This window comes from Gopherus flavomarginatus, chromosome 2, assembly GCF_025201925.1.
Source record: "Gopherus flavomarginatus isolate rGopFla2 chromosome 2, rGopFla2.mat.asm, whole genome shotgun sequence".
Taxonomy (NCBI): Eukaryota; Metazoa; Chordata; order Testudines; family Testudinidae; genus Gopherus; species Gopherus flavomarginatus.
In genome coordinates, this window is record NC_066618.1 from 212107479 (window position 1) to 212130551 (window position 23073).

The following is a 23073-nucleotide window of genomic DNA, read 5'->3' on the forward strand; positions in this document are numbered from 1 at the left end:
TTTACTGTCTCATTTCATGTCTTCACTTTGAGATAGCATTAAATTTCAACTTACAATAGCTCTGCACTCAGATGATTATTATAATACAAACATAATAATATATTGTCTGTTATAGAAGCAGAGTGTGTAGCCAAAAATAATAATAAGGCAGTGTTTTATGTAATCATTTGTGTGGTGTTCTTTCAGAAATGAGCACCTCTTTTGGTGTTAGACTTAGTGGTCAAAGTGAATATCATCATAACAATGTGTAAAATAAACTTGGCAATTTAGTCCTTTTGTGATAATGGTTACCCCAGAATCAGTACTTGTATGGCAAATTACACAGACTTGTGCCTAATCCAGGGTGTATTTCTTGTGCAAAATATTGCATGAAAGTTAATATGTTTTAAAGTTGGGCATGTCTGCATTACATTGGCAAAACAAATCACAGCAGTTATTGTCACAAATTAGAGGAGAAGCAACTGAAGCTTTATCACAATATAGCTATTTTTTTTCTTTCGTATCCCCTAGCCTACCAATAGTGCCAGCAGCTGCATATCATTCAGAGCACTACAGTTGGTCTATAATTTTAACCAGCCATTCTTTTAACTCTGTTCCTATTGAAAACTGCCTTGCTGAGCCTCTTAAACGTGCATTTCACTGCTTTTTAATGACTTCAAATCTTTGACAAGTAGTTCAATAACATCAGCTTTTAGTCTCTTGGTGTAGATTTGTTTATTAGGAGATTTGTCCATCATGGTTATATACTGATTTCTATATTTCATTTAGAATTTGTTTCATTAAGGAAGAAATAGGGGGGAAAAACCTGTCTGTATAAATGTGTACTTTTAGCTAACAGTAGTGTACCCAATGATGTGCATGACATATTTAAGAGCTACAATAAGTATCCTGCCCCTGCAGACTGTATTCTGATCAAACCTCCTCTTTAACCACATTCTATCCTGAGATGTGCATCGGCGTCAGGCTGTGTCTCCAAGGGCAGAATTTGTCCCTTTATATTTCATTAGCTGCACGAGTCACACCTTAGTGATTAAAATTCTTGATAGCCTTTTCTTTCCAAATCCTAACTGTTGTAATAACAATCTGTGCCAAAATTTAGCATTACAGTGTCTTGGCCCCAGAACATTTTTTATTTTTTTTTTTAAAAATACTTGGACTCATCTATTCAGATGTTTTTAAGTTACAAGTGTAAATTGGATTTTAGTTGTACTGTTTTAACACAAAAACAGTTTTGCTTATAAAATTGTAATGATGTCTGATCTTTTAGTATAAAAAAGGAATGACTGCTTTACTAGCAGCTGCTTTTACAGAATCTTTTTATAACACTGTTTGTAATCAATGTATTTTGATTTATGATTTATTCTGGCACTAAACTTTCATGCAAAAAAAAGTAGCCTGTCCAGTCAAACCCACTTACTAGAAAATTCTATAAACTATTTTGTATGTACCCAGTAGACCAAAATGACTTAATCAGTTCTGGCTAGCATATGAATAATACACATTCTGTACCCTTGATTCAAAACAAGGAGTGATAGCCAAAGGCAGTGAAGGAAGTATCAAAAGTGTCTTTAAGGTAACATTAAAATTGTCACAAACTGACAGAAGGTAGGAAATTCGCAGTTGAGTCTGACCTTCCATCTGTACCTTCAACTGTGTTGCCTTTTTTCTCTCTCTTCATGTTGACGAGACTTAAGGATGAAGAGTATTGTCTTAACTATAAATTACCTGACTTTTATTACTTTATATATAGTCTCATGACCATTTATGATCCTTGGTCAGTTGATGAACTCTCATTGATTTCAGTGAAAGTTGTGCATGCACATCAAGGGCAGGTGACTTAATGGCACTTAATGATATTTTTGCTTTTAAAGTCGTTATTTTGATTATCTGCAAGCCTATTAACCATTTTAACAACCACCTCATTAGAAGTTACCTAAATTTGACTCTAGACATGTTAAATTATTGACACTCATATTGTCTATTCCCAGATGTACTTTACCGTGTCAATGTTCTACGTATGCAGCCTAAGAAGTAGGGGTACATGAGGCTGCATAATGCTGTGCTTTGTTTCATTTTTACTACTTGTACTTGGGTTTGGTTTGAGGTGTTTCTTTTTTGGGGGGAGGAGGGTCAGTATTTTTAATTGGAATGAAAAGTGTTTAAAATTGTATTCTTTTTTTAAATGGTAAGTATGTTCCTTTTTAATATTGGAAACAATAGTGGCAGCTCTATCTTAGCACTAAGAATTGCGGGGTGAGCCATACAAATGACATAGGTGGACTGTAGATGACTATATATTTATTTGAACTCCTTGGTAATGCAGACAGCCTCGTAATGTTTAAATGTGGGGACAGTAATAAAATCTGTACAGATGAGGGGCTGAAAGTCAGGTGACTGTTAAAGTAGCTTTTTTATTTTATTTTTTAATTATCATCTTTTCCCCCTCTAACCACAAAATCAAACACCACCGTAACTATGTATACTAGCAAAAACAATTGATTAACAGGACTGTATCTTTATGTTGTGGGGGAGAAGTTTGTTAATCATATATATTTTTACAAGGTTTTAGTTCTTTAAAAAGCCACCTGGCTTTCTTAAGAGGAAAAACCTGTGATTCAAATAACATTTTTTCAGGAAAGGTTTTGTTTGACTAATAAAGCTGTTATGGTAAAGCCATATACTGTGTACATTATGCCTTGAGTCTTCCTCTGAGTCTGTTCTGTTTTATTAAATATAGCATTTTTTTTTTACTGCTTTAAATTATATATGGTTTAAAAAGCCACACCACAGGGATCTAGACTTAGCAATTCAAGCTGTGACCTGCATTTACTGACAATATGGGTTTGTTCTTTATTCCTGCTTACCTCTTGGAACTTGGTTACTTGTGCAACAAAATAGACGGACAGTGAACAGACGGATACTGCAGCTGATGGTGAAACTACTGCCACAGAGGTTTGTACAGTCACCAGCATATCGTTATCAAAGAATGTAGCGTGTAGCTTCAGCTCTCTCAGATCCTGTATATTAGCTCTATTCTGTGCCTCTGTTGCTGCAGTTTAGATACCTTTCTGTATATGTGTGTGTTGAAAAGTTTATTTTATTCCTTAAGTTTCAAACATCCATTCTAGAGTCATTTTATTTTGGGTTTCTGTTTGGCAATTAGGCTAAACTGCTTTGTGTATTGTGTAGGTAACAGATGGTAGTAAAATAAATTGAACAAATGCTGTTTCCCTGGGCTGTAATGCTGACTGAGGTGGTGGTATCTTGTTTTTAAGACGAACATGTTAAGGAGAATTAAATGTATAAAAAGGGAGAACAGACAGATATTCAAAAGTTTCTGCTGGGAGAATTTTTCTCCTCCTGGAATGTACTCAAGTTTCCTCAATCATATCTGAGACTGTGCCTTGAATTCTGTTTAACATGTAACATTTATAATACATGTATTGTTACGTGTATTATTTTCAGAGGATGAAAATAAATAGCTTAGCCCTCTTCCTCAAATAAACAAACAAACAAAACCCTAAAAATATACACAATATAGTAAGTATACTGAATACACAAAATTCAGCTCCATTACAACTCCAGTGAAGAGGGTGTAACTTCTGTGGCGTTAATGGAGTTGCAGCTGCATACAACAGGGCTGAATTTGATACAATATGAGGTAAAGCCGCACAGTGTTATCACATACATTATTAAAGGGTTTCAAAATGATCCAGTCACTATTTCAAATTATAATTAAAATCACCATCAGGGAAATATTCTGTATGCAGCATATCAATGGCAATCAGATCTTGCTTGTAAATACAGTAGACTTGAATTACGTGGTAATGGGAATGTCAAATACAGAATTTGCAGTTATTTGAATAATTAAGAGTAAATTTAAAAATATCAACAAGAAAATAGTGGCCCAAAAATCAGCAGAACCTATTAATGAAACGGACATTATGAATGTTGATACCAGTAGAAAAAATAGAATTTTGTATTGTTTCTCTCATCTAAAATTTTATTTTTAACTATACAGAAAGGATATATTGAAAACATTTAAGTTAAATTTTCACAGGTACAGATTTTGGAACCCTGAACTTTTGAGTTCCCAACATAGTGTCTTATTAGGGACCTGATTTTTCAGAAAGCGTTGAGTACCTGACAGCTAATAAGGGCCTGATTTTCAAATGTCTCAAGTTGGGCACTCACAAACTGAAGCAACCGAAACCATCAGTCACTTCAGAAAATTTAGGATCACAATGAGAATGCCATTCCAGAGTGCAGTTCCTGTAAGTGGATCCAGAGACAATATATACATAATATAGCTAAAATGTGCGTATAAAAACACTTTCAGAGGCAGAGACCAAATGAATAAAATTAGTGAAATAGCACTTTATGGAATTAGATGATGTTCCAGCTTTGTATGCAGCATTGTGCACTGTCACCTTGCTTCGAAGTTTGTAGGAGACTGCTAGTAGACCTTTATTTATAACTTTAAACTCTTGGTGTCATGTAGATCTGAAGCTCTTACTATTAGCGTTAAAGTATAATACAACATTACATCTCAGCAGGAAGTCTGAATGCTGGCTCATAAATGGATAGAGGATCTGTGAATATTTGAGCACACAGACATACAGAAAAATGAAGTTTTAATATCCTTTTTTCACATTTAGCAAGTTTAAAAGAAGGCTCTTGTATGAGATATGAGAACCGTGCAAGGTTGGGTTGATAAATGTGTCCACCCATTTCTCCAATACTCTCAGTAGAAAGTTAGCATTATAAAATATACAGATCAGCTTTTGTCACCTTACATTGATTTGTGTTGGTAAGGTTTTGTTTTCAAATCTTTCCTATGCTGCCAGTCGGATCAAGAGGAAGATGGAGATCTCAAGGCACAGGTACAGAATGGAAGGCCATGTGCGTTACTGAATTGTGGGTGTCCGCAGTGTTCATATCTCTCAGCATGCCATTTGCCAAGTCTTTGTGAAGCAATGCATAGAACAGCATTTTGTATCCTTTGAATATTGTGTCCCTTACCTTTCCCTTTCTTTTCACTTCTTTCAGAATAGTCTGATTAAGCGAATAAAGGGTGAAAATGTGTATGTCAAACATAGTAATCTTATGTTAGAGGTTGGTATTGGTATATACCAGTGCATGTACTGTACATGTGTGTTGGTTTTAGTGGTAAACCTGTGGATCTGCACTATGATGCATGAACTGTGTACTCCCACCTGCTAATAAATTAAATGGCTGTTTTTTCTCAGATTACAATGGCTTTCTCTACCTTGTTCCATAAATATATGTGTATACATGTTCAAAGTTTCTTTATCAAGTATAGCTTATAGTGTATACGGGTGAAGTTAGGAGTATTTTATTGCTCACATGAACTAGATTTTCTGTGGAGATATCCTTCAAAATATCACATTTTCACAAGTGTTGTGTTAGTGCTGTGATCCCTGATCCCCTGAAATACTTACTACCTTCTTCACTAACCAATTTACACATTTTGATTTTTACATTTTGGCAGCTTAGGTGAATGTTACAAAATGTCCTTGTTTTTATATTATCCAGGAGCTAGACAAAAATCAAGAAGACCTGATGAAACACCAGACCAATATAAGTGAACTGAAACGAACTTTCTTGGAAACCTCCACAGACACTACAGTGTCTAACGAATGGGAGAAGAGGCTTTCGACATCTCCAGTTCGGCTTGCTGCAAGACAGGAGGAAGCTCCAATGATTGAACCACTTGTGCCTGAAGAGGTCAGTGCCTTTTCATCAGACTCGGAATTATAGAAATGTAGGGCTGGAAGGGACCATGAGAAGTCATCAAGTCCAGCCCTCTGTGCTGGGGCACAACTAAGTAAACCCAGACCATCTTTGATAGATGTTTGTCCAACCTGTTCTTTAAAACCTCCAATGATGGGGAATCCACAACCCCCCTTGGATGCCAGGACTTAACTGCCCTTAGAGTTAGAAAGTATCTAATCTTCCCGCATTGCAAGTAAAGTCCATTACTTTTTGTCCTGCCTTCAGTGGACATGGAGAAGAATTGATCACAGTCCTTTTTATAACAACCCTTTAACATATTTGAAGACTATTATCATGTTCCACTCTCCCTCAGTCGTCTTTTCTCAAGACTAAACATTCCCAGTTCTTTAACCTTTCCTTGTAGATCAGGTTTTCTAAACCTTTATCATTTTTGTGGACTCTCTCCAATTTGTCCACATCTTTCTTGAAGTGTGGCATCCTGAATTGGACACAGTACTCCAGCTGAGGCCTCACCAGTACCAAGTAGAGCAGGAAATTACCTTCTTTGTCTTTCATACACGCTCCTGTTACTATATCTGTCAACTGCTCTTGGTGCAGTATCTCTAGGGGTCCCAGCTTTTTCCTAACTTTTAAATTTATCTGCAATTAGACCAGTCCATAAATTCTTAACTTAAATTGAGTCTACCAGCCTTTAAACTCCAGGGCCTACAGTCTCCTTTTGTCAGTTTCTCAGAGGCCACCTGTTGCCCCTCTTCTATCCCAGACCTTTCTGCCCCCCTTTCTCTCTGTTCTCTATCCTATATAGCTGGGCTCGTTTTCTTTATTGGTCCAATCTGTGGGTGCATGTTTCCATGATTGGCAGTTCTAGCAGCTGTGCTGGGGTATGGTCAGCCTGATTGCCTGTAAGCAGGAAAGACTCTCCTCTGCCTTCTGAACTATGCTCACTATGGGGTTTGCAAACCCCATTACATAACCCCAGAATGATTATTAGGCTTTTTTGCAACTGCATCACATTGGTGACTCATATTCAATTTGTGAAGCACTGTAACCCCGAGATCCTTTGCAGCAGGACTACCCTCTCACCAGTTATTCCCCATTTTTGTAGCTGTGCATGTGATTTTTTTCCTTCTGAAATGAAGTACTTTGCACTTAACGTTTATTGAATTTCATCTTGTTGAATTCAGACCAATTCTCCAGTTTGTCAGGGTTGTTATGAATTCTAATCCTGCCCTCCAAAGTGCTTGCAACCCCTCCCAGTTTGGTGTCATCTGCACATTTTATAAGCACAATCTTCATTCCATTATCCAAGTCATTAATGAAAATATTGAATAGTTTTGGACTTTGGACTGACCCATGCCATGCACCACTGGATACTCATTCCCAGTTTGACAATGAACCACTGATAACTACTCTCTGGGTACAGTTTTTCAACCAGTTGTGCACCCACCTTATAGTAATGTCATCTGGACCACATTTCCCTAGTTTGCTTATGAGAATGTAATTTTGGACTGTGTCACAAAAGCCTTACTAAAATCAAGATATAGCATATGTACTACTCCCCCCATCCCTCCCCCATCCAATAGGCCAGTAACCCTTTCAAAGAAGGAAATGAAGTTGGTTTGGCATGATTTGTTCTTGACAAATCCATGTTGGCTATTCTTTATCACCCTATTACCCTCTGTGTATTTTATTTGAGGTCACTTCCATTAGGTGCTAGGTGCTTTCCAAGCACTTAAAGGCATTCTCTGTTCTGAGGAAATCTCAATCTAAAGGGGACAAGATACTTTCAAATCTCAGGGGGAGGCTTTTGTTTTTCTGTTCTGTTTTACTCCTTTATATATCTTCTGCATAAGGTGGGAATCTTGTCTCCTTATTGGTCCTTTTGGTCAGGTGCCAGCTAGGTTACTTGAGCTTCTTAACCCTTTACAAGTAAGAGGATTTTGTGCCTCTGGCCTCCATAGGGAGGGACCCCATAGCACTGTATACAGAAAGGTAGTCACCCTTCCCTTCATATTCATGACAGTGGGTCCTGCGCTTTTTGGCGGAATCGCTAACCTCAGAGGTTCACGGCAGTCATCAGTTTGGCCACTTCTGATAGAGGCTCAAACCTGCCATTCACTCAGCTAATCTCATCACTGGCCAGTGTGAGGGAAATGGAGATCAATCCCCGCAGTCTCTGTGTCCTACCTCATGGGTCAGGGACAGGCCAGATCCCTTTCCAAATTAGACCTTCCCTTCTGATGTTGCTCACAGACCAGGTCAACTCCTCCTGTGTCCGATCAGGAGTTTGGGGGAACCCAGGCCCACGCTCTACACTGGGTTCCAGCCTAGGGCTCTATGGATACCAGCTGTCTACAATGTCCCCTGTGTCAGCTGCGTGACAGCTACAACTCCCTGGGCTACTTCCCCATCGTCTCCCCCCAGAACTTTCTTTATCCTCACTGCAGGATCTTCCTCCTGAAGCCTGATCACGCTTGAGCTCTTCACTCTTCCAGCAGCACACCTTCTCGCTCCCTGCTCCTTGCACATCCCCTCACTGACTGGTGGGAGGTCCTTTTTTAAACCAGATGTCCTGATTAGTCTGTCTGCCATAATTGATTCTAGTAAGTTCGGAACTGGCTCCTGGTGTCTTAATTAGCTTGCCTGTCTTAATTGGTTCTAGAAAGTTCCTGATTTCTCTAGGGCAGCCCCTGCTTTTGTCACTCAGGGAACAGAAAACTATTCATCCAGTGCTACCAGACTCCTGTACCCCACTGGTCTGGGTCTGTCACAGACGGTAATGGGAAAATATGGAGAAACTTGCACTTGTATGTTTGGAAACGCTCCTCAGCTTCCAGTTCTTTGAACACCTGAAGAGAGAAACACTCTCACTCAGAAAAGCCCTGGATCCCAGATATTACAAGGAACTGCTTATACAGATCAGGGCAATGCATTCAGGGATAGTGTACAATCTCAAACTTGTAAGGAAGCCTAAACCAGGAATTAGAAAGGGATGATTCTAAGGATCTTTCAACTTGTATCCAATATATGCAGTGCTTAGACACTGTGGTGATAGATACTCTACAGATGCCTAGGGAAGAGTCTCCTAAAAATGCAGCTACATAGTAGGAATCCAGTTTCAGTATAGTAAAAAGGTATCATTCCTAAACACTGTATTTAAGCTCTGATTCAGGAAGTATAGAGCAGAATTGGTAGCTTTAAGCGTGCAAATAATCCTATTGATTTATGTGGGGCTACTCAAATGTTTAAAACTATGCAGGTGCTTAAGTACCATGCTGAACTTGGTGTGGCCTTACAAAGTAAATTATGTACAGTTCTGCAGTAAGTAGTAACCCCTTTTTCTAACAATGTGGTGCAGTAACTTCTTTGCCTTTACATTTCCTAAACTATCTCCTTTTTCCCAAAGAGAGATCACACTGTCTAACATCAGATAAAGTTTAATCCATATAAAGGTAACCAAGCAACATTAAATGTATTAAATCTCTGAGTGCCTCTTCTATAGAACATAATTTCTTCATTGATGGTTTACATGAATATAAGAGCACAGATTGTGTCCCCTTTGTATTGAGAAAATCCTCAGAGTTTATACTTAGAATAGCAGCTAATGACACCTTCATGAATGGGGCGGTATCTTTATAGTCACTGGGGGCTTGTCTACATCACAAAGTTGCAGCGCTGGTGAGGGGGTTACAGCGCTGCAACTTAGGAGGTGTACACATCTGCAGGGCATCACCAGCGCTGCAACTCCCTGTTTGCAGCGCTGGCCGTACTCCCGTTTTGTCTCGGGTGTAGAGGATCCAGCGCTGGTGATCCAGCGCTGGTAATCAAGTGTAGACACTTACCAGCGCTTTTCTTGACCTCCGTGGAATAAGCAGGTATCCCAGCATACCTGAGGAAGCCTCTGGTAATCAAGCTGGTCTCCTTTCCCGGTTTGCTCTCGCGTTCCCCGAACCCCCGAGCAAGCAGGTCTCCTTCCCTGCGGTTTGCAGGGTGGTTCGGGGAACGCGAGAGCAAACCGCGGCGAAGCTGGTCTCCTTTCCCGGTTTGCTCTCGCGTTCCCCGAACCCCCGAGCAAGCAGGTCTCCTTCCCTACGGTTTGCTGGGTGGTTCCGGGAACGCGAGAGCAAACCGCGGCGAAGCTGGTCTCCTTCCCCGGTTTGCTCTCGCGTTCCCCGAACCCGAGCAAGCAGGTCTCCTTCCCTACGGTTTGCAGGGTGGTTCGGGGAACGCGAGAGCAAACCGCGGCGAAGCTGGTCTCCTTTCCCGGTTTGCTCTCGCGTTCCCCGAACTCCCCTTGAAGCCGCCCAACAGCGCTGCAGTGTGGCCACATCTAACACCACTTGCAGCGCTGGTTGCTGTAAGTGTGGCCACTCTGCAGCGCTGGCCCTATACAGCTGTACTAATACAGCTGTAACAACCAGCGCTGCAAAATTGTAGATGTAGACATACCCTTAGAATAGCAGCTAATGACACCTTCATGAATGGGGCGGTATCTTTATAGTCACTGTAATCTGTTACGTCAGTACATCAATGGTAGCTACAATTAGCTGGAATGCTCTTACTGTCCTCCCCAAGGGATGAATCCCTATGAGCAGATGACAAAGCATTCATGATGGACAGCTTTGGCTTTAGAAATCGCACTATACTAGAGTCTCAGTTTGGCAAGCTTCTGGGATACAGTGCAAGACTCATCTGTTTACCTTGGCTTTTTAAAATCAGTGGCTGGGAAGATATTTATTATCAGTGGAAGAGGTGGTTATTGAAATGGCTTTTTTTCTTACTACTATTTTGATAGAAATCATTTTGGTTGTCATTTTGATAAATGTGCCCAAATACAATAGAGAGAGGCTTGATAAAAATGTATAAGCAACTAAAAATCCCTGTTTACTTTGTTTTGAACGCAGTGAGACTCTAGGCACCTTAACAAAATAAAAGCCCAAGCCCATACGTAAGACAAAAAACCAGCAGTAGCAAACAAACTCCCCACAAAAACAGCCATTCCCCCCAAAACCACCTAAATGCTCTCAAAACCTACATGCCACCTAACTTCACCATTATGCACCTCAGTTCTCCCCAAAATCCACCCAAATAGATGAGGTTCAGCAAAATGCTCTGAAGATGCACAGATGTGAGGGCTCTTCTGGACCAATGGTGAGAGGGGGAATTCCAAAGGCAAAGGGCCCTCACTAACCATGACATCTCAGTATCCTTCCTCTCTTATAAACTAAAAGGATTCCTGCTCAAGTATTGCCCAAAGAGGTGAGTGTCTGTCAGGCAGGTTCCAAGCAATTTATAGATCAAAATCAATACCTCAGATTCCACTTGGAAACCCACAGCCAGTGCAAAAATGGGAGGAGAAGATACAAGTGTACCCAGATTGACAAAGGTCAAGGAGTATTCAGATGCTGTGAGAATTGTCTCATGACAACAGTCTTCCCTCAGATAGTTTTATTATTATTTCTCAGTCAGATAGGGTCAAATTACAATATTCTTTCTCAGATAGAGTAGAATCTTTCTCTACTGTTAGCCCCACTGACTTTAACTGGGTTTTTCAACAGGAGTCAGGGCATCATAATCTGACCCATAATAAGTTTCATTCAGCTCAGCACACCATTTCCCAGGTGTTACCCTAGTCTTCCCCAAATCAGTCCTTGAATTATTATTAACTTAAAATTTTTCTAGGCCCTCTACTGACCCATTTGGTAACATCTGACACAGGAAACTGGGAGATATTAGTTTTTAGTATCACCTACTAATTTTTCAGAGGGGTAGCCATGTTAGTCTGGATCTGTAAAAGCAGCAAAGAGTCCTGTGGCACATTTTAGACTAACAGACGTATTGGAGCATGAGCTTTCGTGGGTGAATACCCACTTCGTCGGATGCATGTCATCTGGATGCAAGCTCATGCTCCAATACATCTGTTAGTCTATAAGGTGCCACAGGACTCTTTGCTGCTTCTACTAATTTTTGTGATTTGTATTCTAAATTAAGTCATAATGGCCCCATTTACCTAGACTAAGTACCACTGATCTCTCTAGTGCATTGAGTGATACAAAATAACATAATTCTATGTGCTGGAAATGTATGGTGTTTAAATAAATTGCATGGTTCTTCTGGAACACGATATATTAATATGCGTTTTGATAACATCCAGTTACACTTTTTTTAAAATAATGTAATCAATTCAGAGATACAGTCTACTTAAATCTCACTTAAGAATTGTGTAGTACAGTTAAAAGTAACACCTAAGATTACTATAAGGAAATGTATAGTCCATTAGTCAGTTTCACACAACAATAGGCAAAAGACTAACATTTTAAAAAATAGGAAAATGTGATTTAAAAAACAAACACAGAGCTTTTGTCAGTGAGGTTCAACCAGTAGTAGCTGTTTGTTTCTGGAAGCTTAGTGAGTTATTTTTCCATGCATAGTTTGTAAGTGTTCCTTATTTTGTCTGTTTTTTCATTGTTAAAATTTGTATTCTTCTCAAGTGACTAAAACATGTAGAATACATGTCACATTAACTGTTGAAAGATTACCCTTTATCACTTCAGCAATAATACTTGCAAAAAAGATAATAAAAAATAATACACTGGATGTTATAGTAGATGGGGATTTTTCCACAACTCCCTCTCTCCCTCATCACACTGCGAGGGATATTTGATCATGAAAATGCATTTCCTTACAAGTGAAGGGGAGAGTGCATGCCCGAGAAATGTCCCCACCCCTGTCTCAACAAGTGAGTTCGTGGGATGTTGGTTGGACCAGAAAAGGGGATGGACCCCTCCTAGAGTAAAAACCCATGTGCAAAGATGCAGAAGCTGTGTCCCGCCTCCTGGGATTCTTGCCTCTCATGGCTGGCTTTGGGGTCGGGGGGACTGGGAGCTGATTGGTCCATCCACATCCTGCCCAACAATTTAAACTTTCCCGTGGACTTCATGAGTCTCTTGCCTCTTCATCTGCTCTCCCCTCCCTGCCTTTAGCTGTAACCACAGTGAGTTTTGTTTCCAGAATGCTGGATAGGAAGGGATGGGTCTGACCAATCACTCTTTTGGGGGATCAGAATTTTTTCCCCACACTGGGCCAAACGATTAGTTTCCAAAGGGTTCTTCACTTTCCTTGCATCATTGTGGAGGCACAGTTCAAGAACAGAAGAATAGGATTTGGAAGTCTGTTAGTAAGGGACTATTTAGGAATCTTTAGTTTGTCACAATTTACAGCCTGTGTCCAGTGTGCATAAAGGCTAAATGGGCCAGCTACCAGTGGTAAATGAGACCTAAGTTTACACAGACTGAGATCCCCCATTTGAAACCTCTATCCCCGTCATGGGGAGTGGGTGAGAGGACTCAGAAGTGGGCTGGGCCCTGTGGAACAAGTTGTTTTTGGTTATATGGTGGGAGCCCTGTAACACCACAGTAGACTCTGTTAAATGTCTGGTATATGAGATGGGGTGGTTATATACCATCCATACCCAGTTGTAAGTTAATAAAGTTGTAGCCTGCTGCTTAAAATCCATCCCTGTGTCTATCTTTCATTCACCTGTATGTCCTGAGCAAAGAGGTACTCCTGGATTTTTTATTTTATTCATTTATTTATTAATTATTGCTTGGAAAGTTCTTTGCTACAATCATTCCTGTTTAATTCTGTTTGCTATTTCTCACATGAAATAGTCTGGCAATGAATGGTTTGCTTGTACATTAGAAATGTATGAAACATAGATAAGTTTGTATTTGGTATGGAATAAGAATGCATTTCAGTTATTAAAACTGTCTACTCCCCGGCCCTCTCTTATTCATTAGACCAAAGAAGAGAGAGAAAAATCTGAAAAACTTATATTTTTGCAGAAGGGAAGTACTACATTCCTGGAGTCGCAGGTAAAAACAAAACATACTTTCTTAAAATGCAATCAAATAGACTGGCATAGAGTTACTCTTTTGCTATCTTTTTCCTTTTCAAAGCCACAACTTTATGTAAAAAAAATGCTCCACAAGTAGGTATGTTATTGTGGGCAGAATGCTGGGGACAGAGAAGAAGTACCCTCCAAAGATTTTGTCTACCTACTAGAGATTTGTTTCCCTGTGATTAACAGCCTTGGGTGAATGGATCTGGGGGAGGGGAGAATTCTCTAACTGTGCATGCTTTTACAGAGTACAGAAGTCTCACTGAAAATGTTAGTGTATGAGGCACTGTTGTCATTAGAATGAATTTCCTTTATGGTGTCAAGTGAATTCAGATTATCTTGATGATGAAGTTTGAATTCTTACTGGTTTTTCCATTAGCCAAGGGAGATAGAGAAGAAACTGCAGGAAGGAGAATCTGCTGGCACTGTTGTTACTTCTCATCAAATCATTTTCCAGAAAAGTGTTCCATCATCCTTAGAGGTTATTTTTAATTAATTTTTATTTAATCCAGTGCATTGGTTTAGTTGAATAAATTAAACTATTGTAGGGATAAATAATTGGACACCGTGTACAATGAAACTGGGGTGACCAGATGTCCCAATTTTAGAGGGACAGTCCCAATTTTGGGGTCTTTTTCTTATATAGGCTCCTCTCACACTCACACTCTCACACACACACACGCACACGCACACGCACTCACACACTTACTTTTCAAACGTGCTGTCTGGTCACCCTAATTGAAACTAGATCATGTAGCATACTTGTATGTGTATACGGGCACGTTGCATTTGTATATTTTGAATTATGTTCAAACAAAATCCACAACACTCAGGATATTTAATATACTGCATAGCTAAATTTAAATAATGCTAAGGGAGTCTGATTTATTCCCATAAAAGCAAGAAAACTCAGTTAAGACTCTGCATATACAAACGTGCTGTCCTGAGACCTCAAAGTACTTTCACAAAATAATATTTGCATGGGAGTGGGGGGAGTGACTGAATGGGCTAATTATCCTATTTTTATAACTTACCCTATTCCTTTAAAATAAAGGTCATTGTTATGGTGCATGAGCTTATAGCCAGCCAGGATTACTCAAAAACAGCCAGTCAGATGTGTTTATTTTTTTAAAATGCTACTCAGCTGCAAGTTATCAGAGTAAGACTGTGCCTAAAGTGAATTATAAATAGCCTCAAATGGGGGTCACAAAAGAAACTCTTTGCAGATTTAACGTTGCAAACAGTGATGCTGTTTATAAGCTTAATTGCTGCTGTACCTGGTACAGCTATTACATGTTCTCAAAATAGCTACGTCAGATTTCTTAAGTTTTAATATTTTAGTGTTCCTAAAACAAAAATAAGCAATTGGATAATCTAATGTAGCTTTTATATTTCAAATATAGGGCACTGAGGATTGGGTTATTGTAGACAAAATACCTACTGAGGTAGTTGATGGTGAATCGAAAAAAATTGTGACATACAAAGTCATGACTGTGCGCAGTAAAACTGGTGACATTCCACCTGAGATATTAAAATCCAGTACCATTGAAATGCAAAGCTTTGAGGACTTGGAAAATGAAATACAATCAAAAGAGGAGAATAAACAGAAAATGTACACCTTAGGAAAGTCCTATGACACTATATCCGGGAAAATTGTAACCATGACAAGTAAAGCTAAAGAGGGAGAGAAAACAGTGCAGTCATCACTAGAAGCATTTCAAAAAATGGAGAGGGGAATGCCAGAATCTGTGAAAATCATTCCAGTAGTGGCTGAATATGAAATTCTAGAGCCCATCACAGACGAAAAAGCAAGGAGGGGATCCGATGTACAGAGTACAAAAAGAAAGCTGTCCGAATCTTTAACACCTATAAAGGAAGCAGAGTCTCAGTTGCATAGTCCTGAAGAGGAAAGTTTGAAGAAAGCACAAAAGATGGACCAGGATTTTCATGGTACACTGGGAAGCTTGCAGTTTGGCAGAGCTGAAAAACACCTTGACAGTGAAGCTCTGAAAGCAGGGGCATTTGGTCGGAAAGATAAGAGCCTGTCTGAGTGGAGATATTCCAGAGAACAGCCATTTACCATTGCTACTGCTCACTATGTTTCTGAGTCGTCTGCATCAAGAGTAGTGGTAACAAGTGGCTTTGACTTTGTGCCACAGTTTAAAGATTAAAGCATGACGTTTTTTAGACAATACCCTCACACTACCCTACCTTGCTGCTTGGCTTTATGTTGACAATAGCCAACCCAGTTTATTTTTTTTCTCATGATTTAAGTCAGTACCACAGTCCAAAGCAGGCATTATAATGCTTTAAACTTTTCAAATTTATTTAGAGATCCATGTTGCTGAAATGTAGTATTGCTGCTGTGGCTTGTAGTGGGGGGGGGGGGGTGGGGAAAACAGTTTGCTTGAACCAGTAAAATCCCAGTGCTAACAAGTATGCTTTTAAATTACTGCTTATAGTCATTACAGATTTGTGCTCATTTATTTTCCCATTCTTTTCCTGTTTTTAACCTGTCTGTGTCCTTGCAACCTTATCCTCCTTTCCTCTGTCTCAGCCTAGAGTTTTGTCAATTAACATATCGGTGTGTGTGTCTGTCTCTCTTTTGTGTATGACTCTGCATTTCTTTGTCCACTTAGACTAAACAGTCCTCCAGTGAAAAAACCTTGGATGGTTCAGATATCTTCAGTTTATTAGAGTCTGCAAGAAAACCAACTGAGTTCATAGGAGAGGTTACTTCTACTTCACAGAGCAGGGCTCAGGTGGCCGTTTGATTCCATCTATGAATTTTATATCTGCACACTACTGATTTTTTTTCTTTTGTTCCCTATATTTGCACATAAGTGTGTTTGACTCATAGATATTTCAGAATCTGCATGGTTATTATTAATGCAAATGGTTGGTGTGCCTTTTACTTCCTAAGCTAGATCACAGCTGGAAACCTCACAAGAAAATCAAGTTCTATTCCTTTTTTTTTCTTTTGTCATTTTACAGGATATTTTATTTGCTTTTAGAATGCTAGGGCATTGATACAAACAAAAAGGATAGTATGAGATTTCTTCTCCCCTTTTTAAATGCTGATTCATGGTGTGTTTTTGCTATAATAATTACCTTAAAGTAAAAACTTAAGCAACTCAGGAGAAACAAAATGGCGAACTTTAATATCATTTGTTACTTATATTTACAGTACATTGGCATTAGTAGTTGGGTTAAGTTTTATTTTTCACTTCTGACATTTAGATCCATTTCCCTACAGAAAACGGAAACAAAGGCCAGCCAGGAGATAAGTGTCAGCGAAATGAAGGAAGAGGTTCAGCCATATCAGGATTCAGTGAAGAAGGTTGTGCAGGAGACTGTACTGGTCGAGGAGAGATATGTGACGAATGTGCATGCAAGTGGGGATGCTGTTAAATTGGCTGGAGATCAGCTGGATGCTATGGCACAGGCAGTATCTGCTGTTGCTTCTAGTATGAAAGGAGAGGGTTCAGCTGTGACTGAGGGGGCTAAAGAGGAAAAAAGGGAGGAGGCTGATAAAGCTGTAACCAAGCGGGAAGGAATTGCTGCTGCTTCTCATCAGCAGGAGGAGGAGCAGAGTGCAACAGTCCATGTTTCCGATACATTGGAAAGAAAACCTCATTTTGAGGTAACTAGTTATTAATAATCAGTTATTTCTGCATTGAAGCATAAGGCAGTGATACTCAGACTGGGGCTCGAGAGCCGCATGTGGCTCTTTAATGAGTCTCCTGCAGCTCTTTGCAGCACATGATATTAAAACACCATGTGATTTAATTATTAACCAATCAGGATATTTTTGCTATATTATTAACCAATTGTAGAATACTTGGTCAATCATTTTGCTGTGAAGAAAATATATATATATATAGACACACACAGACTCGCGCGTGTGTGTTTGTGTGTATGTGTGTGTCTATATATATATATATATGTAATAAATGAAACAATGAATTTACACTACTGTGGCTCTTTTGGCTAATGATGATTACTAATTTGGTTCCTGACCCACTGAGGTTTGATTATCACTGGTATAATGTATACAGTATTGGACTAAATTAACTCCACTGATGAAGAGTTAAATAAAATATACACAGGTAGTAGATTACATTATCACATCTTTATAATGGGCAGTTTGTTTCTCCTCTTATTTCTTGCATGGCCGTTCTGAGCCTTGTTGCTGGTTTCCATTATCAACAACATCAGGGCCGGCCTTAGGGGAAACGGCGCCCTGGCCAAACTTGTATTTTGGTGCCACTGGCCCCCGCTGCCTCCCTGGGCTCCCCAACCCTCCGTCGCCCCCAGACCCTGCTGTTTTCTTCCCCATTGCCCTGAGCTCCCTTCCACAGCCTCACACCCCAGGCCTGCCCCACTCCTTTCCTTTTGAGCATGGCATCCCCTGGACCACAGAACCCTTGGCCGTCGCCCACCAGTATGGCCGGTCCTGGACAACATGCAATGTATATTTTACCTAAAGGAGTGTGCAGTGCTGAAGACTGATGCCTTTTATGTAACTTATCATAAGGATTCAGTGTCCACTGCCTGAGGAAAGTTCATTAAGATTTATAGAGTTCACTTGTCCAAAAGGAACAGAAAATAATACGTTCTTCTCTGTTTGTCTCAATTGTAAATAATTTACCTTGTTTTAAACTACTAAGTTTTCTCATTTTAGCCTCATTATCAGGATTTCTAAACCTATTTGTACTAAAGTGTTAAAAACCTTCATATTGTTTTGCTTCTCTTTCTGAGAGGTAATTACAAGAAAATAAACTTGTAATGTCAATCTGTTCTATTGTATTTTAAAATAAGCAAATTTTTAATATTTGCATCTTTTCTAAAGTCATCTTTCTTGAAGTACAACTTAGCATTAGATATAAAAACCACCTTGGAATATTGTTAACATATATACATGTATGGACCATTATGCTGACATTTTTTTCCTTCCTGTAATGCAGAGCACATTTATTTTATTTTTTTCCACTCCCCAACAAAAAAAAAAATCTCTGAGAAATCCAAAAGCTTTAATAAATGCTCCAATTACTTTTCCATTGAAGCAGTCACCAGTTGTGAAGACTGAAACCATCAGCTTTGGCAGTGTTTCTCCAGGTGGGGAGAAGCTTGAAATGTCTACCAAGGAAGTTCCCATAGTTCATACAGAAACAAAAACCATTACATATGAATCATCACAGGTAAGAAACTCTGCAAGACCCAGGGCCTAATCTGCCAAGGGCTAAAAAAAATACCTGTCAGCTGCTTTAAATATATTACAGTATTAAATAGTAATATCACCCATAGTAAGTCTATACTAAACAGAAGAACTATATAAATATGTATGTTTATCTGAAGGCACTCTTATTTGTACCAGTATGCGGTCTTTTGTGAACACTGCTTAGACTACAGGACTTTGATGTATATCCTTAAAAAACAGTATGAGACACATACAAAAGGGGGAGGGATAGCTCAGTGGTTTGAGCATTGGCCTGCTAAACCCAGAGTTGTGAGTTCAATCCTTGAGGGGGCCACTTAGGGATCTGGGGCAATAAATCAGTACTTGGTCCTGCTAGTGAAGGCAGGGGGCTGGATTCAATGACCTTTCAGGGTCCCTTCCAGTTCTAGGAGATAGGTATATCTCCTATTATTATTATAAACAAAAGTACTCTTGTAAACTTATGACGTGATGCAAAATTCTGAAGTAGAAACGTAAGTAATGAAATAACATCCAAGTCCTATGGGATGGGTCTGACCACTCCTGGCCATTACAGAACTACATCATTCTTTTTGTAAGGGTATGACAAAAAGAATATTAAGATATTCTTAATACAATAAGATATTAATTTTGGTGTTCAGATGAAATACCAACTCAAGCAATTACCTTCTACCTCTGAATTCTCCAGGCAGTTCCAGTTGCATGTAGAATTCTTCACTTCATGTTCCAACTGTTGATGTTTATTGTTAAGCAGTTGCTGCATTCCACTCTAGAAGTAGCCACAATAGGAACTATTTGCAAAGCACTTTGAACACCACCAGGCATAATAGAAATGCTGCTGTTTCAGTCAAATCGACTAGACTGTCAGCTATAAAGGAACATCCCAGCAGCAAGTAGTTTATATCATCAACCACATTCTTTATGCAGAAGTCTAAAGACAGGAAAGCTCAGCCAATATCTCCATTTTTCACGAACTATTTGTGGCATTTTTTTTCTTTTGGCTATTTAGGCAGATTCTGGTGCTGACTCAGAGCCAGGTGTGTTGATGAGTGCACAGACCATCACATCTGAAACTACCAGTACTACAACTACAACACACATCACGAAAGTAAGAAAATGAGGGGTTCAGTCTTCGAATAGATGTATTTTCAGAACTTTGACCTGACTGTATAAATCAATATTTATTTCAGAATATGGATGTATGCTAATATTTTCTGTGTGAAATCCTATCTAGTGTATATACTTATGTAGTCCCTATGGCAGTAGTGTCTGAGCACCTCACAACATCCCTGTGAGGTGGCCAATTGTTATCTCCAGTTTACACACGAGGCACAAAGAGATTAGGTGGCTTGCCCAAGGTCACCCAGTAAGTCTGTGGCAGAGCAGGATATTGAATCTGGGTCTTCCAAGTCCCAGGCTAGCACCCCAACCCCTGGACCATCTTTCCTCCCTAAGCATAACTCCCATTATCCTCACCGAGTATGTCTACACAGCAAAAGAAAACCTACGGCTGGCCCATGCCAGCCGACTCAGGCTGCGGGGTAGTTTGATTGCTGTGCAAGGCTTCTGGGTTCAGGAGGAGGTCTGGGCTCTAGGACCCTATGGGGCAGGAGGTCCCAGACCTCAGGCTCCAGCCCAAACCCCGAAGTCTACACAGCAATAAAACAGCCCCACAGCGCAAGCCCACGCCAGGTGGCACAGGCCAGCTATGGGTGTCTAGTTGCTGTGCAGACATACCTACTGGGGCCAGGATTTAAGCCTATCTGGGTGAAATTCATCTCTGGGCAAAGGAGTCACACAAGGTCACACCCCACTTAAGAGCCCTCACAGTAGGACTTAAGTGGGAGCAGAGGCTTTGTGTTTCTTCTGTTGTGCATGTAGATATGCTGTATACCCATGCTTTTCTTTCATATGTTGGATATGCAGTTGATGTCAACCATTCTGATATATGCACTGTATAACCATCTTTTCTGAAACTCTTGCTAAGTGAACTGTTCCTGCTCGTTTATCTTCAGATTCTGGAACTGTTTCTTTGAACAAGCAGCACCACTTTTAAATGAGTGTTTATTTGTATTTGTTCCTCTCACTTTTAGACTGTGAAAGGAGGCATTTCAGAGACAAGAATTGAAAAACGAATAGTCATCACAGGAGATGCAGATATTGACCATGATCAGGTAGAGTATATAAGCTATAAAAAGCTGCCCTGAACTGAAAACTACCAAAGAGGGTATATTTAACCTTAAGCTTTAAAACACTGTTCATACTGGCATGCCTTAAACTGGATTAGTATTTAAATCAATGATAGTATATTTAAATCATTTTTCCTCATTTGTAAATTGTGTAATTTCTCATGAATCTCTCCACCTTGCTACTGATCATGCATGTTCCACCTCCTTTTTGTTTTTGCCCTTCTGTGGTTTCCTTGGGCTAGGCGCTGGCTCAGGCAATTAAAGAGGCCAAAGAGCAGCACCCTGACATGTCAGTGACCAAAGTAGTGGTACATAAAGAGACAGAAATCACACCAGAAGATGGGGAGGATTGACCCACAGGTAAGAAGAATAGATGATTTTCCTAGGCACTCACTGGCTGGCATGCAGCTAAGACATTCTCCTACCATAATTCACCTCTAACTCCTTATTTCTCTCACTGGCATTTGCAAAAACCATGTGAGCCAAATATTAATTCTGGAATTTACTTCAGATGTAAATTATACACATTTAGGTTGATGTATTTTTCTTTGTTTAATAGTGCCAGTTAGAGAAACGGAAATTTGCTTTTGTTGTCTCTCTGGATGTTACTCATCCGTGCTTTGATGTATTCCTAAAATTTCTAACTCTGCGATCAAAAATTTGTTGTCTGTTTATATATGTGACTTAAGAACAAAAGCATTTTGTTCTTAAAGGTACAATTTTAATTTCTTTTAAAATGCTGAGGGAAATAATTATAGTTACTTACCCTATTTTAAACACAAATATGGCACAATTTAGGATTTTAGTGCAAACTTGTAAAGCTTTGTGGTCCAATTTACTTTTATTAAACCCAAATTCATTGTTGTGTCAATATTTGGATGTCTTGACTTTCTTGTGTTTTGTAAGGATATTTTGTGTTTGGAAGTGGCATTGTTTCTCAGGATGAGATAATAATGCAGCTTTTCTTGAGTCAAGCTGTCTTCAGTAAAGGCATGCTTTCCAACTAAGTTTGGCTGAACAGTCATCTTGATAATATATTTACTGTATGTGCAGAAACATATCATGCATACTAACCTGCTATGCAAGAGCTCTTAATGACAGCATCATCAATAGGCTGCTTTGAATGCTGTATGCACCCACAAAAAGAGGCTGCGTGTCTAATTTGTCTGAAATGATAGCAGCATCATATTCTTGAAGCACTATGTATTCCCTAGCATTTGGTATAAGTAACATAGTATGATGTGCAGCATCTCTTGAAAGTTTACTCCTTTCCTGCTTTGGATGAGGAAATATAAATGCCTAAAGCAAATGTGAGTAAGACCACTACTACTTACTTTGGAAAATGGTGCCAGTCCTTAAGGAATGAGCACCAATAACAGTTATGGTCGTCTGCTAATCAATTCAGAGAAAACAGTAAAGTGGCCTGATCCAAAGCCCACTGAAATCAATGGGGGTCTTTCCAATGCACCTTGGATCAGGCCCAAGGTTGGCAGTTACTTATACTGGAATCATGTGGTTATAATATTGTTGTCAGTTGAAGTATTCAACATGAGCCCCTTTTCACCCTTGATTTGAGAGAGAGAGAAACTCAGTTGTTTCAAATCATTAACTCGGTTCTCTTTCCTGCAGGAGTAATTTAGCTTGCATACGAATCCAGTCATGCACACCCTTAGGAATACCAGAGCCTATATGGAGTCTCAGTTCTAACCTGACTGACTTGTATCTGTCCATGGAAAATTTCAGTACCGAAGAATTGATCGTAAATGCTAATAAAGACATTGGCAGAGATATTTTCCCGTATAAAGCAATCTGAATCAGCATCAGTAAAACAATATTGCATGAAGCAACGATAAATTTACAGAAAAGCATCATTTTAAATTTTCCTTATATCTAAGTTTCAGCTATACCTGCACGTTCATAAACAATATAAACAGTGATCTAATGTAACACATAAACAGTTCATGCCTTTCACGTTTTATTAAGTCTAAACATACTAAAATTTGTTAGGT

General features: G+C 39.4%; 1 protein-coding gene across 19 annotated transcripts in view; it reads left to right on the forward strand.

Annotated features, from left to right (window-relative positions):
• Window positions 1-22860, forward strand: part of EPB41L3 (erythrocyte membrane protein band 4.1 like 3) — a 146067-nt gene extending 123207 nt beyond the window's left edge. For 3 of the 19 annotated variants that reach the window (XM_050942107.1, XM_050942110.1, XM_050942104.1), the window contains 14 exons: window positions 2899-2952; window positions 4848-4883; window positions 5050-5115; window positions 5557-5748; window positions 13557-13631; window positions 14037-14138; window positions 15061-15786; window positions 16297-16419; window positions 16914-17300; window positions 18724-18858; window positions 19885-19983; window positions 20969-21049; window positions 21307-21424; window positions 22694-22860. In XM_050942107.1, the coding sequence (XP_050798064.1) occupies window positions 2899-2952; window positions 4848-4883; window positions 5050-5115; window positions 5557-5748; window positions 13557-13631; window positions 14037-14138; window positions 15061-15786; window positions 16297-16419; window positions 16914-17300; window positions 18724-18858; window positions 19885-19983; window positions 20969-21049; window positions 21307-21417 (2187 nt within the window). In that variant the 3' untranslated portion in view covers window positions 21418-21424; window positions 22694-22860. The remainder of the gene's footprint in view (window positions 1-2898; window positions 2953-4847; window positions 4884-5049; window positions 5116-5556; window positions 5749-13556; window positions 13632-14036; window positions 14139-15060; window positions 15787-16296; window positions 16420-16913; window positions 17301-18723; window positions 18859-19884; window positions 19984-20968; window positions 21050-21306; window positions 21425-22693) is intronic. The other 16 variants (XM_050942108.1, XM_050942111.1, XM_050942118.1 and 13 more) reach the window with 11 other exon arrangements.
• The last annotated feature ends 213 nt before the right edge of the window (window positions 22861-23073 follow it).